Source organism: Pagrus major, chromosome 12 (assembly GCF_040436345.1).
Source record: "Pagrus major chromosome 12, Pma_NU_1.0".
NCBI lineage: Eukaryota > Metazoa > Chordata > Actinopteri > Spariformes > Sparidae > Pagrus > Pagrus major.
In genome coordinates this window covers 646,483-661,618 of record NC_133226.1, presented here as the reverse complement: position 1 = coordinate 661,618, position 15,136 = coordinate 646,483, and the positions used below count along the sequence as shown (strand labels likewise).

The window sequence follows — 15,136 nt, the reverse complement described above, 5'->3', positions numbered from 1 at the left end:
GGGCTGTCAGCTAACAAGCTAGTTAACAGTTTATCCTGTTGTCAGCTTGGATATGTTGACAGTAGAGTCAGGACAGACCTCAAACCTGGTGACTCAGCTATCAGCAAGACTTCTGAGATGCTAAATGCTCCCAGACATGGTTGGTCAGCAAATAGCTCCAAGGCTTACTGTTTACATTTCTGTGTCTACTGTTTTTTGTCAATAAGAAAGCCTTAGAGTTGGAAGGTGGATTTTCCTTCTTTGGATGGAGCCAGGCTTGCAGTTTTTTCTCTGCTTCCAATGTTTGTGCTAATATAGGCTAAGCTAGCTAAGCATGTGTTGGACAATGAAGACCTCCCAAAATTTCAGTCTTCCTTTTTACCTTCCACAAGCACACAGTGTAGAAGGTTGTCTGTAATGATCAAGTTTGAGATTAAAAAAGAACATCCTTTTTTAGCTTTCAGAATCAGAAATACTTTATTATTATTTGCGGTATCTTCAAGGTACCATTAGTTAAGAGTTAGCTTTGAGCCTACATTAACTTAGAGTTCAGTGAGTCAGGTTAGAGTTAGCTTCCAGGGCTCGGAGTTTAGAGTTATTCTGTTAGTGCTGTTAAGGTAGGGTAGGAGTTTTAGTGGTCCATGATTAGGCTCCAAGAGTTCTGGAACAGGTTATATCAGTCCTTATCTGCAATTATTGAGGGTGTGCTCATCAACATGAACAGAACACACATACACCTGGTTGGGGTTGGTGGAGCCTTGACACCTGATTCAAACGCTAAGGGAGAAGATTTCTTTGCCATACCATCGTTCATTTCTCTCTTTGATCTAAGACACGTCTGATGACATTCATGACACACGATTCCCAGGAATTTGGCTGTTAGAGTGCTATGAATCGTGGATACAGGTTGTAACACAAGGAGTAGCTTCTGTGTCTGATGTGAGAGGTTGATCACAGAGTTGCACACATACCTGCATTTTCAGAAATAAACCAAAAACTTTAGTGTACATTAACTGATATGAATTTGGATCAGTTGCACATTAACCAAGCTGAGTATTGACTGACTGTAAATAAGAGCAATTTATGTTCTTGAGTAGTGGTCATTTAGAAGTTAGTCCAGAGGTCTTTCAGGAGGTTTAAATGATCCTTGCACAGGTTCCAGTGTCCCAGAAGAGATTACAGTAGTTCTTGAGGATGCCGGGTCCTTGAGTTGATTCCCGGGGTCCTTGAGAACCTACCAGATGTCTTTAAAGAGGTATCAGGAGTTTCGAAGTTTTGAAGAGATATAGTGTTCCTTGGGGGAGCAAAAAGTCAGGGGATTACCAGTCACTAGAATGTGTTATTTTTAAGTAAGAAATCAGTAAGAACACAATTTATTACATTTTTAACTATCCAATAATGACCAGTGTTTCCTAACCTCAATACATCTGGTCTTGTTTTTGGACTTCATTCCTTCTAACATTGATAATCTAACAGTCAATAATAGTCAGCTCATTGTTCACTGTAGCACCACATGCTGCATCATGAGATGTCTTTCTCCCCGCAGCTTCAAAATCCATTTCTGCTGCAATGTGCTCAATAATCCACTGTTTTCATCACGTCTCTCTCTCCTTGTTTATCTGTCCTCCCTCTTCGTCCTCATCCACACTCCTCCTCCTCCTCACTGTTCTTCTCCTCCCCCCCTTCCTGTCTCACTTTTGCACTTGTTATGACTTCTTCTTTACCTCTTACTCACTCCTCAAGTTATTCTCCAGTTATTTTCATTTTGCGGTTGTTAGAGGCGGCTTTTTACATCTGTTTATCAGTTTTTCAGTTGCTCCATTCTTCAGTATCTTCTCCCTAAAGACTATCTCTCTCCATCCTCCCTCCCTGTCTTGCAGCTCATTCTCTCTATCTTTCACACGTCCTCCCTCTAATCCTCCCTCCCCCTCTGTCTCTTCTCAGACTCTTAGTGTCTCTCACTCACAAACCATATCAACAGCTTCCACCCGAACTTAGCTGGGACAAGGATGTTTACTTTATGCTTTTATCGTACGTCGGCCAAATGATGCTTAATTGCTTCATTTGCTTAAAGAGCTCAGGGGCCAGGGAGCAAAGCAACTCAATTCAACCAGACAGTCCGGACTGGAAGTTGAGCAAAGAGACAGATCAGACGGTGGAAGAGACGGGATCAGGATAGGCAAGTCTTTTTGATGGAATTTTAATGGACAAGTGGAGTAGATTAACGTAGGAGACACAAGAATAGGATGGTTGTGTTGGTCTAGGTTGAAACTTTTTCAAAGAAGGTGCAGCAGATAGTGGACTGCAGCATTAGAGACACATCTGACATAGAAAGAGGGTGTTAATTTGTGTTAGGTTATGTAGAAGCAGATCAGATGTGTGTGGAGAGGACAGGAGGTTAAAAAGAAAAAAGTACAGCAAAAGGTATAAGTGAGATAGAGTAGACTGATACAGCTGAAGGTGCAAGAGGTGTAGTGAAGTACAGTAGAATAGTTTACTGGAACAGAATAGAATAATAGAATAGAGGATTTTATTAGAAGACAAGTACATTTGGAAATATTGTTGTACAGAGGAAAGCATGTAAGGGAAAGGATTTTGGCTGAAACAAAATCATTTTTCTTGGAGCTTTATAGAAGGAAACACATCAAACAAACAGCTCAAAATAGTGAAGAGTTAAGGGAGCAGAAATAGAACTTTCTGTGACTTTCTAAGACAAGAGGAGTCCAGCTAAGAAGAAATCAGTAAAAAAATAGAATAAAGTAGACTTTGTGTAAAGGCCATGGAGCTGCTCGAGGCGTTCTACCGCAGGAGGCTCCGGAAGAAGCAGAAGAAAGCAGAGCTGGGCCGGTCGGATGGGGCACTGTGTCAGTCGCCATCAGAGGCCAGTGTCAACAGCCTAGCAACCGGCCTCATCTCCAAAGTCCTCAGGTTCACCTCCAGGTAAAACAGGTCACGTGTTTAGTTTATTCTGGCAGAAAGATGGGAGAGGCCTTGGAGAGGTACCTTCATGCATTTATCACTCGGCTATTTAAGGTGATCAACTGGCATAAAACATTCTAGTATTTCTAGTATAAGTAAGAACAGTGACTGACCAGCTTACTTATGGTGGAAGTCCATGGTGTTACTTGGCAGTCTGACAAAGAAAAAAATCCTTTATGGAATCATGGTTAAACCAAAGTGTTTTGACTCACACGTTCGGAAGTCTTCATGTCCCAATGAAGACTCTTTTGAGTCGAAACATGTTGGTTTATCCATGATTTAATTAAAGATTTTTACCTCTGCCAGAGAGGTTATCACTCATGTTCATTTGTTTGTTTGTTTGTTTGTTTGTTGGTTAGTTGGTTTGTTGGTTTATCAGCAGGATTACACAAAAACTATGGAACAGATTTCCATGAAACTTGGATGGAGGATGGGTCTTGGCCCAGAATAGACCCCATTAACCTTTGGTGTAGATCCCAATAAAGGGACATATCCAGGATTTTTTTCTGCAAGATAGGGTGTTGATTGACATTTTTGTTAATTTCTCAGGTAATACTACATGGATCGTGAAAAAATCAGACTGGGGGACTGTTGGGCCTTGCTGGGGGTGTGCGCTCTACTGAGTGCCATTTTAGTTATAATTCTAATAATTATCAAGGTGCCTCCAATGCCAATGGTCACTATTTTCACTTTTACTTGACCCTTGGCCCTGCACTGATTTTTCACCTCAGTATTATTTCATTTTTTTCCTGACCCAGTGCAGCACTCCCCTTATTTTGTCTTTATTCTAGTATTTCTTCTTAGCAAAGGAAATAGTTTGAGGTGCTTCCTGTAACCCATTCAACTGATCGAACTGGGCATGATTCTTATTGGAGAAATGAAGTCTCTGTCCCAATTTTATCAGTATGAGTCAACTCCAATTTGCACACTGACAATTCAGGATTTTTACTTACAAAAACCTTATTGGAGATGTAATGTTTTGATCCTTAGACTTCCATCAGGTAAAACACATCTCACCTTGGGACTGGACTTGTCTTTACCAAGGACTTGACTTGCCTAGAAAAGAGTACATGGAACTTGCTTGAGACTTGGACAAAATGACTTGAATCTCTGGTGTAGTCAGGTTACACAATTAGAGCTGGATTTGAAACTAAAACCAAATCATACCAAACTAAAGACAGCCCCCCGAGACTGTGCTAGTGTATCAGCGATGATAACATGTCCAGGAATTTCAGCCATGTCCTGCAACTACCCAGGGTCCTGTGCTTCAGAGACATGCAGCCTATCATGTCGCTGTCTCCTGCTAACTCAGATACAATCTTTTCCTGTTTATCTTTGTGGATAAATACAGAGCAGCAGAACATGTCAAATATGACGAGCGGCCATGCTATTCAACGTTTCTGTTATAGCTGGTTAGATAACACATTAAAAAATAATGATGATGTCAAAAAGATAAATAAACATGCTGTATTTATCAAGACTACAGGTGAGCATTGAGGAAGTTGGATTTGCATCAATAGTAAACAGCATCAACACTGTTTAAAATGGAAGCAGATGAGAAAATATTTAGTTAATTGACCTTCCGGTTGCAACTATGAGTTTTTTTGAGAGTTTGAAGTTGAAAGTATTTCAGCATTTCTTTGATGGAACGCAAGGGAGAGGCAGAGATAGAAATCTGACTCACCTTCTGCCTGAGACCATACAGCTGTGTGTGTGTGTGTGTGTATGTGTGTGTGTGTGGTGTTATCATGGGAGTATAATATTCAGTGTTGAAATTATCCATTTTCTGGTTCAAACTCTGATAATAGAGGCAGACTGCAAAACCACGCTCATCAGAGGGGTGAAAAATGGAAAAATTTGGCACCACAAAATGCCTTTGAAAACGTACAAAATGCATTGCGTAGCTACTGGCTCTCATTTTCTTGTGCACAACTGTCACTTTCTGGCTTCAAACAGGTGTACCTTAACAGATTCACATTAGGTCTTTGACAGCCTACTTCATGGTACCAAGCTAACAAAGTCACTGATAACATGGTGAGCTAAAGAAATTATGACCAACCAATACTATTACTAAAACATTTGCTATTGAATTTGAAAGCCTTCTTGAACATACAACCTGCAGAAATAACATTCTAATCAACAAAAATTACAAATTGCTGCATTTACAAGATAAACCTTTTAGATTAAGGTAACAATAAAACAAACTTAACATTTTTACCCTAAAAATGGAACAATTTAAGAATGGACAAGCTTTTTCTCTGATTGTAACGCACCCCACTAATGACTTTTTCTCAAGTATCATTTGAGGTAACAGGAATGACAGAGAGCTCTAAATGGTAGTAGACCAGATGTGTTAAGTTTTACTTCCACTACAGATGCTTAATTATGCTCTCTTTTTGTGTTGTAACCCCACAGACGCAGTGAACCAGCAACTCGTCCTCACTCATGGCATTCGACGAAGCTCGGTGAAGGTCAGCCAGAAGTGGACCCAGGAGCAATGGACACAATGAGCAGTGTCTGGCACCATGGCTACCACCCAAGGTCAGTGTTCAAAACAGCTCTGACAATAAATACCCATAATTACACAAAGTTTAGCTCTGTTCCTGATTTGTAATTCTTTGGATCAATTGTTCAGTTGCCAGTAGCCAGTTGGCAGCTGTGTAGCCAGCATGTTGCTACCAAAGGGAAATAATTTCAATCTAAAAGTAATGCATAATACAGAAAATAAAACATCAGGAACATTTAGTGTGCAACCCACCTTGACATCACTCAGTTGATTTTGGACTACCATTTGAAAGCCTCAAGTTTGGCATTATGGCTGTCTCCATCTTGGTTTTTGGAGAAGAAAGTGACATATTTGGACAAGCATGGGAGCTGGGGAGGATATGGATTGGATCTGACTGAGATCCCAAGGTTACAACCTGGTAGCAATTTGTTAATCACAAGGTAGTCACGCCTTAAAGCATACCCTGCTTTATCGTATATTTTACTCTAAATGGGACCATAGTTTAGTAAATGAGCATCATGCTGTGTTGAAGAAGACTTGAAACTAGTGACTGACTCCATAAACTTATAAGGAAACTGTTTACTGTGGTAATAAATCAATTGAGAAGTAGGGTCATTTTCTCATAAGCTTACATTCAATCTGACTTCTTTCTTGGCATCCAGACATACAGTTCACGGCTTTGGGATTGCTTTACTGTACGTATACGTATGTTTTTTGTGCATTGCTATGGCAACCTGTGCCACGTGGCTTTGTTGTCTCCCTGGACCTCCTGAATATTTGCATCTAATTGCCCATACACTCTTGGCAGCTGGACTCAATAATAATAAACTCTTGTATTTTATTTATTGAACTTTGTACAGTTCATCATGTGTATACCTGTATGGACAGATATGGATAAATATGAAATGCAAATCTTTAGCAGATTTTCTTACTTTAAGATCTCAGCTGTCCACCCATAAAAGACAGTAATCACGTGAGAAGCTTGTGACTAGCAGAGCGATTTATAACCTGACTACTTCCGTGTTGAATTGCTGGGCGCTTGTAGTTGGAGATAAGAAGACAATAACACTGTGGTCATAAATGTAATAACACAAGATTAGATACACAATGATGTCTTTTATGTCTTTTATGATTGTGCTCAGGATCATGTGAATTTGTCTGTGTGGTCCTCCAGAACTGTCTGAAGAGACACTTTGATGTCTGGATTTTTGGTTTACTGCACTCCACTATCAGTCAGTTGCTCACAGGGTCAAAGTTCATGTTTTCAGAGAAACATGTTCCAACGTCTCATGTCTCATCTCTGACAGACACCAATCTTCACTCTTGACACTCTTGTCTCAGCTCCCAGGTCAAAACTAATATGAATTTCACTCTTCTTGACTTCTAATTATTATAGTAATAATAACAGTTTCCATGATTATTGATGTGTTTAAATGATTCTATTTTTAGCTGTTTTTAATGTCTCCTCGCCAGGGGACAAAAACACACCTGTACTGCCTTAGAAATTAGGACAAGCAAGTAAATTACAGCATCAGAGTTTCCTGAGGAATTGATGGACAGTTGTGATTTTTCATAATGATATAATGACAAAATGACACAACTTAAATGCTGTGTTGATTAAAAGACTTTGCCAGTGTCTCAACCGATCATGGTTACTGTCATACTGTACAAACCAGCTTATTTTGTTTAATTTATACTTTCACTGAACTTTCACAGTGTTTGTGCAACACTCCAACAATGTTTTTCGTGTTCCTGAGGCAGAAATGTATTTAGGTGACAGAGGTATGGAGACAAGTCAATATGAAGAGCTACGATCTGTTTGTTACATGATGTGACCTTTGTATGTCTGCGTGGTGTGATTTCATTCTGAGGTGTCAAAATGTGGTTACCAATGTCAGTTTGTGACCACAGACTTTTAATTTTTTACATAATGATTTCCAGTATGTGGTTTAATGGATCCTAATTGTAAAGTTAAAATAAAACAAATTAAGCCTTCATTATTGATTACTGAACACAAATGTTCAATCTCTGCCCTCGACCCTGGCATGTACTTCTATCTTTGTGAGGATCAATTAATCAATTAATGCCTCCCAGGAGTCTGAGCTGCCGGCCTCCTGCCCGGCCTCCAGAAGGCTTTCACCCTTTGCTGCTGTAATCTGGTTGCCCCCTGGACCCTAATCCCGAACTCCAGGGGTCAAATGTATAAAACTCTGTTTATATTCAGATGTAGAAATCTGTGTACATACAAAACAGGAAACATGCATACACAGTCTTTTCATAAGATTTATAGAACCCCATGTGTCTTTTCCTCATACATCGCAATTATCATGAAATTTTACGCACATGCACGACCAGCCCTACAAATTACTATAAATGGCTCTAAACATGCCCCCAATTACCTGGTTTGCATATAGAAGGACATAATTTAGTTCAGTGTTGAGAAATGTCAGAAGCAAAGAAGTCGTTAGTGAAGAGGAAGCAAATTTTACGGACTGTGAATTTGAAGAGATGATTGTTCAAACTGACAGACAAAAAAGAGTATTATTTGGGGGCTTAGGTTCTGGCTTTAGCAACAAAATGAAGCAATTGGAATGTCAGAAAGTGACAGAAGCGGTGAATGCCGTGAAAAAAAAGTGGTCTGATTTCAAGCGAGAGGCCAAGAGACATAATCTCTGCTCACGGTGAGAATGTGCAAGTTACTGTAGGAGGAGAGGGGATCCCTGTGTTTTTTCCGCTTGATGAGCGGTCATCATCATGTGCCAGATCGTCAGTACGGTCCCTGGAAATTCACTCTAGCCTGAATTATTGTTTTAATTTATTGTTTCCCTCCTGCTGTGTGGTTGGGCTGCAGACATGATCATAAAATGTCACACTATAATAGGTGTTTGCAGATTAAGTATCTGAAGTGATATAGTGAGCATTTTGTTATCTCAAATAGATAACGGCCTTATTTAAGTGTTGTGCTTGTTATGTTCTACAGTATGTAAAGCAGAGCTGCTGGTCAGCAGATTTATGTCATCAGAGGAACTTACATCACTGAAGGGCAAATAAAAACCTCTGATGTGGATGTGTGTGTTGGGTGGACTGACTGACGTCAATGTCTGCATTAAAGGGCATTCCTGATGCCCTTCCCCCTCACCTCTGGGGTCCCGTGACAACAGCTCCCCATACACACACACAGGCACACACATGATCTGGTCGTGTCCTATTAGTAAAGTAGGGATCTGAATGAAGTTTTTCGTAACATTTCTGTTGAATAGAACTGGAATTAAGAAACAGAAGATACAGACAGAAAGTCAAACAGAGCTGGATAGTACAGCTGACAGAAGGAGATGGACAATGGAACAAAAGTTAGACTGAGAAAAGTTACTGACACAGAGCGAAATACAGACAGACACAGACAGAGGCTGTTCTCTTTTCCACAGCAGTAATTGCATTGTGTTCGGTTGAAGGACTTGGTGGGTCAAACTATGACGTAAACACACGGGCACACACACATTTCAGTGTGTTTCAGTTTCAGGTATCTGGAGAGAGGTCATAGCAGATTCAGCAAAAACTTTACAACCAACACTTCTAACAAATAAAAACCCCTTCAGACTTACACTGGGGTACCTAAATGTTCTGGTCGCAATTCAACACACTAGTCTCATGTCTGAATAAACAACAGGCCACAAGTTGGACTTGAATATTTTTCAGCTTGATGTCAAGTGAAAAAGACTGGACACTTGATGCCCAAGTCTGTTTAGGGGGATGACTGGACCATAGAACGTTTCACTGGTTTGCACATTTAAACACAAGGATCCAAGAGCCATTGAACCATTTGAGTATGAATGGTTGATCAGATGGATGGATAATTTTCTGTAAAATTAACATAAATCAATATATTGCCATACATGCCATAACAAAGAGTAATATAAAAAGTGCATGAGAACAAAGGTAGCTTACATTATTAATGCATCCACTAAGGTTAAGGATCCTTTCAAGCCTTCACTTCAACTCTATTAATAGAAAACACAAGGTAAATACAGGATAACATAATACACAATGATTTTAAATCTAGATATACATAGTACGCTATACTTGCATGTTTAAACTTCACACAGGTTCGTAGAGGTTACCTACCTCTAAACAATTCCAAATAATATATCTCGGTCTGGTAGGAAGGCAGATACTCATTTTAAATATTGGATGCATGTAAATATAACTTAAAGGATATAACAATAATATATCAGGAGCAAATTGGCAGAATAAGTTCAAACTTACTGGTGTGGCAGGATGGACCCACACAAACGAACAAAGGGACCTGAACAGGGCACATCTGGCTCTTACAAGGTCTCCCTCACTAACATGTGCACAGTCTGGTGAATCTCTCCACCCACTCTGTCTCAGAGGCGCGAGATTTTTTAACAGTCAAGGCTACAGCTGCAAAGGGTTAAATACAAAGTAAGATATAGTAAAGTGCACCTCTTCTGCATTCTTAAAAGCACTGTAAAAAATTAATCACTTAATTATCGTCTCTAATGCGCAAACATAATTCAGTCATCCTAATAGACTACGAAACACTGTGAATGAGCCAGTTTTCATTTTTTGAAGATTAGTCTATATAAATAATTTCTAGAAAAGAAGAAGAAAGACCTCATCCAACCACAACAACTATCGCAAAACACTCCCTCTTATATCCAGGAAAACAATTTACGTACAGCATGTTGACAAAGGTTTTAAATGCGAGTCCCAGTTTAATGTCCTGCCATTCCAAACCGTGTGCACTGTCAGACTTAGTAATACAGGCAGGAGAGTAATCTGATGAATGATTAAATTTATGAGAAATTGTATTACGAGATTCACTGTTGGAGAGGCGTGTATTTCACAACCTTCCTAATTAAGGTTTTGACAGCAAAAAAGGTTATAAGATGATGCAGCCTGTGGGAGAACAGAAAACACTCTTCTTTATTGGTAACATTACATTCAAACTTCCTGATCCTCCACAGTGTGCCTTTTTCCATGTGGAGAAACAATTATTTTGGTGATCCAATGACTTTTCATCCAACAATATGGAGATTTAAATTCCTCCAATACTTTGGTTTATTACCAAATGGCAACAAAAATAATGACATCCCCACCAGGCTCTGCTACTTTGTGTTAAGTGCTAATAAGGAAGTGTTAACGTCAGTGCCGGCCCTGACCAATTTGGTGCCCTAGGGAAGATTTTGGCTGGCGCCCCCTTGCATCGCAGTCAATTTCACAATCAATTTTCATACACTCACACAGAAACTACATGTATGTATTCAAGATTTTATTTCTTTTAAGTCAAAAATATCACAACAAATAAAAACTGAAGAAAGAAACAAGTGATACATTAAAAATACAATATAAATAAGGTATTGCACAAACATATTAAAGAATATTCTATTTACATACAAAAAAAACTGTCTGTATTCTTTGGGAGGAAACCTTTTGCAGCAGAAGCAGTGCAAGCTATCATTCTTTTTTGAGTACATCAGCCAGCTTCTTTTGATTTTTTTCCCCACTGACTAAGACTCTGGTAAAAAAGTCATGTGGACACTTTCTCCCATCTTTGTTTTTGGGATATGTGTAACTGTTTTTCATTTGAAATGGTCCTCTGTGAACTAACTCCTTTCTTACTTTGTCAGTTAGAAGAGAGGCCAGTCAGCAGGGTCTATTGGTGCAGCCTTTAGTCCTGATGCTGTGTCACTCTGGTGTGCTGAGGTAGAGGGGACAGGAGCACCTGATGCTGTGTCACTGGGGGTGGTGGTGAAATATTTTAAAAGTGCATCTGAAGAGAGAAGAGAAGTATATGTGACCACTGGATGTTACATTTGAATAAAAAACAGATGCTTGGTGTGTGCTATACATAAGACTAATATAGACTAAAGTAAAGTGCAGTGAAACTTATATATAGCTATATATATATGTAGCCTATGAATGATATGGGAAAGCTAAGGTATGGAGTATTAACAGTAATACACTTTAACTGCACTTTAACACTGATGTAAACTTTAACAAATATAAACTGTGACACAATAAACCAAAGTCTTACAACTGCCCTATTACTTATAAAGTGGATGGAAAACTCAGAGCATTTTAACTGACATACAAGCAGAGAAAAAACAGTGAACCGGTTAAAATAACACCTGAACAGGCCTAACGTTAACTTTCCAAATGTCCCTCATGAATTTAAGGTGGAGTAACATTAACTTACGTTGACTCAGCTATTTACTGATTATTAAACAATGCTACTATCGTCCGAAGTAAGCTAGCAAGCTAACACTCTGCTCCAACAATGGTAACTACGATGCATATTAGTTTCATTCACTTCATCACATTGACGTTACTGTACCTTTTTCCTTTTTACGTGTTTCTTCCTCTTCTTTCCTTCTTTTCCTTCCCTGGGCGCCGGATGGTTTCAGTCTTTTGGACATTGTGTTTCCGCTACAGTATCAATAAACGTCTGTCTTGGGTCACGGTCCGGTCAGATTCAGGCAGCTCGCCTCTCGACCCCGCCCCCCACCCTCACAGAAGGCAGGTACAGTGCAACGAGCCAGGAACCCAGAAGAAAGGCCTCTCCATTATTTAATAGGCTTTGCTATAAAGTTATGTTGCTGTGGGCTTATATAATATTTCGAAATAATATAAGTAATAGCACTGGTAAAAAATATTTTTTTTTTTTTTTTTTTTTTTCCTCCCCCCGTTTGCGGCGCCCCCCGTGGATGACAGCGCCCTTAGCATTCGCCTATACTGCCTATGCCCAGGGCCGGCCCTGGTTAACGTCCTAACACACTGAATATAGGGTGTGTATGTAAATCCAATCTGACACTCTACACTAAATAAGCGTGGCTGTTTAAAGTAGTAGATAGTGTTGTAGTCAAGACTGCACCAACCGAGACCAAGACATTACCGAGACCAGAGAGTACCGAGACCGAGATAAGGCCAAGACATTTGGAGGTTGAGACCGAGACAAGACCAAGACTTTTAGAGGTCGAGACCGAGACCGAGACAAGACCAAGACCATATATATCAAAGGAAAATCATAACAAAACATCAAAATGTGAGTTTTCTTTTTATTTAAGTTTGCTTTTAAATAAACGTGACAACAAAAACAATCTTTGCTCTGTTGTTTTCAAAGCAGCACAATGAATGAAACAAATCTCAAATCTTAGCAAACTTGTCGTGTTTCACTTCTTGAAAAAGTTCATCATATTATCAAAACTGAATTGACCTGACAAGTCACAATAAACCTTTCATTTCAGAGAGAAAGAATGAAAAAAGTAAAGAGTCGGTACCACCTGTCGTCTCCATACTCTGTGTGCAGGGGGGCGTGTCAGTCACTCTCACACTGACATCGGGCAGGTAGCAGCTGCAGCTGGGGGAAATCTTTACACTACCAATGATTTGAAGTTATTAGCTGTTTTTGAGAGGGTCCTTTTTCACTCTTATCAGTAAGGCATTGACAAAAAGCCTATCAGCGGTGGTCTTGACCGGTTCTGTTCAAAAAACCCTAGTCCGCCCAATCCGAGACCGAGACAGGACTGAGTAAAAATGCCCTTGATTCCAAGACAAGACCAAGAACCTCAAAAAATGGTCTTGAGACCGGTCTCAAGACCAAGACCGATCTCGAGTACTACAACACTAGTAGTAGAGCGTGCTCTTTCTGTATGAATTAATGGTCAACTGTTAGAAAATGGATGAAAGCAAACTTTCCAATCGATATATACCTAATAAAATGTAGCACCTTGTGCGCAAGAACTTGTTGACAGTGAGGAGGATGACAATGTGAGAGATGATGAGACATACTACTGTATCAATATGCCATGAAAATAGGTTTTAATAAACACAGGCTACTAGTTAGCAGTTACTAGCTAACTTTACATTCAAACGGCACACTCTTTCTGCTAATGTATGTTTAATTATTTCAGTTAATTCACTCATCAGTCCACAACTACTACATTCAGTTAGGATTGTCATTTAAACTGTTCACGGACCACCGACTGCTCTTGATACTCTGCTGTTCCGAGAGCGTGGTGTTCTTAATAACTGAACGTTATATTTCAACAGCGCTCTGAATTTGCAAATGGTCTAGTTTCTGTCAGAGTACAGTCAGAGTGATAGTTCAAAAATGCACAAATAGGCTAGCAAATGTTACCTTAAAGTCAGCATGTTAGCATTGGCATAGTGTGCATGTTAGCACGCTAATGTTAGTTTTGTAAGCTCAAAGCACATCCAACTTTATTTAAATCTGTGATGATTTCCATTGTCAAAGCATGTATGAGTGTCCCAGATTTTAATTCTTTTTCTTTCAGTGCCTCGACCACCGACCTGTCCAGTGGGTTTGACTCTGGCGGTACCTACCTGAGGAAGAGTCCAGACCAGTACAGCTCGAGGGGCAGCATGGAGAGCCTAGACCCTCCTCTGTCCTCCCAGCTTCACTCCAGAGCTCAGCACCACCACGCACTGGGCCACCACTCCCACAGCGGACCTCACACCACCTACTCCTCCTGCCACCAGCTATCTTCTGCCAGGTCCATACAAACAGACACCTCAGCTGTAAAAACTGTGTGAATGACCTAGTTCAGGATGTGTCTTACCTACAGTTGCTAAGCCCAAAGACTGCTTCATCAAAAACTCCAACAACTCCAAAATTGTCTGATTTACATGTTGTATCTTGTTGTAGAGATGTAGGAAAAGTAAAATGTTAAAAGGATACATTGTGGTTAAAGCTGCAGTTAGCTGAAGCTGTTTGTTGACCAGCAGCTGCTGCTCAGCATCTGGACAGACCTTTCCTCATAATAGGGTTGCCAATTTTTAGCCCATTATGAACTGTGTCGTGTTTTTGAGAGTATCATAGTCAGGTGTATCTTCCACATGTGTAAATATCTCAATGCCATGATCTCAAATTGAATATCTTGGCGTATTCCAGGTCCTCCAACAGCATCGACCACCTCCACAGCAAACGAGACTCTGCCTACTCCTCCTTCTCCACCAGCTCCAGCATCCCAGAGTACCTTGCCTCTACTCCCTCCTTCAGCCCAGAGCGCTCCTATTCGCTGGAGACCGTCTCTCAGAGAGGAGGAGGAAGTGGAGAGATGCAGCAGGCTGATATACGTTATGTTCGGACGGTTTACGATGGCCAGCAGGGCCTATCTCAAGAGCATGAGCTGAGCTCCACCTCCACCGCGTTTCTGCGCAATAGTGATTCCAGAAGTGGGGGAGGGGCTAGGCTGGGCCAAAGCCGAGATCTGCAAGGTAAAGTTTCTGTTTCAAGAATGGTTTTAATTCAAGTAATTTTGATTTAATTACATTATTGTTTTACTTTGTACTATTGGTTCCAGTTTCAGCGGGTGGAGTCTGTTACCGTGGCAGCAGCAGCGCCAGCAGCAGTAGTAGTGGCAGCAGCGGTGGCGTGCCAACTTCAAACAGACACAGTGTGGGTTCAATATGCGGCCCGGCAGCCAGCCGCAGCTCCTACGAGAACTTGAAAGGGGCACCAGCTCCACCAAGGCGCAGCGATAGCTATGCAGCCATCCGGAACCATGAGAGACCAAACTCCTGGTCCAGTCTGGAGCATGCCCGGTCACTAAGGTGAGTAGGATCTTTTGAATCAGGGTGAATGTTTATTCTGATCCAAAAATAGATAATGTTAATGGTGATGAGGAT

At 40.4% G+C, this 15,136-nt stretch overlaps 1 protein-coding gene across 1 annotated transcript in view; it reads left to right on the top strand.

The window, feature by feature from the left end:
* The window catches only part of shroom3 (shroom family member 3), a 94,636-nt gene that overhangs the window by 54,136 nt on the left and 25,364 nt on the right, over positions 1–15,136 (top strand). The window contains exons 4-7 of the mRNA XM_073478546.1: positions 5,374–5,499; positions 13,783–14,001; positions 14,400–14,725; positions 14,812–15,061. Of these exons, the coding sequence (XP_073334647.1) occupies positions 5,374–5,499; positions 13,783–14,001; positions 14,400–14,725; positions 14,812–15,061 (921 nt within the window). The remainder of the gene's footprint in view (positions 1–5,373; positions 5,500–13,782; positions 14,002–14,399; positions 14,726–14,811; positions 15,062–15,136) is intronic.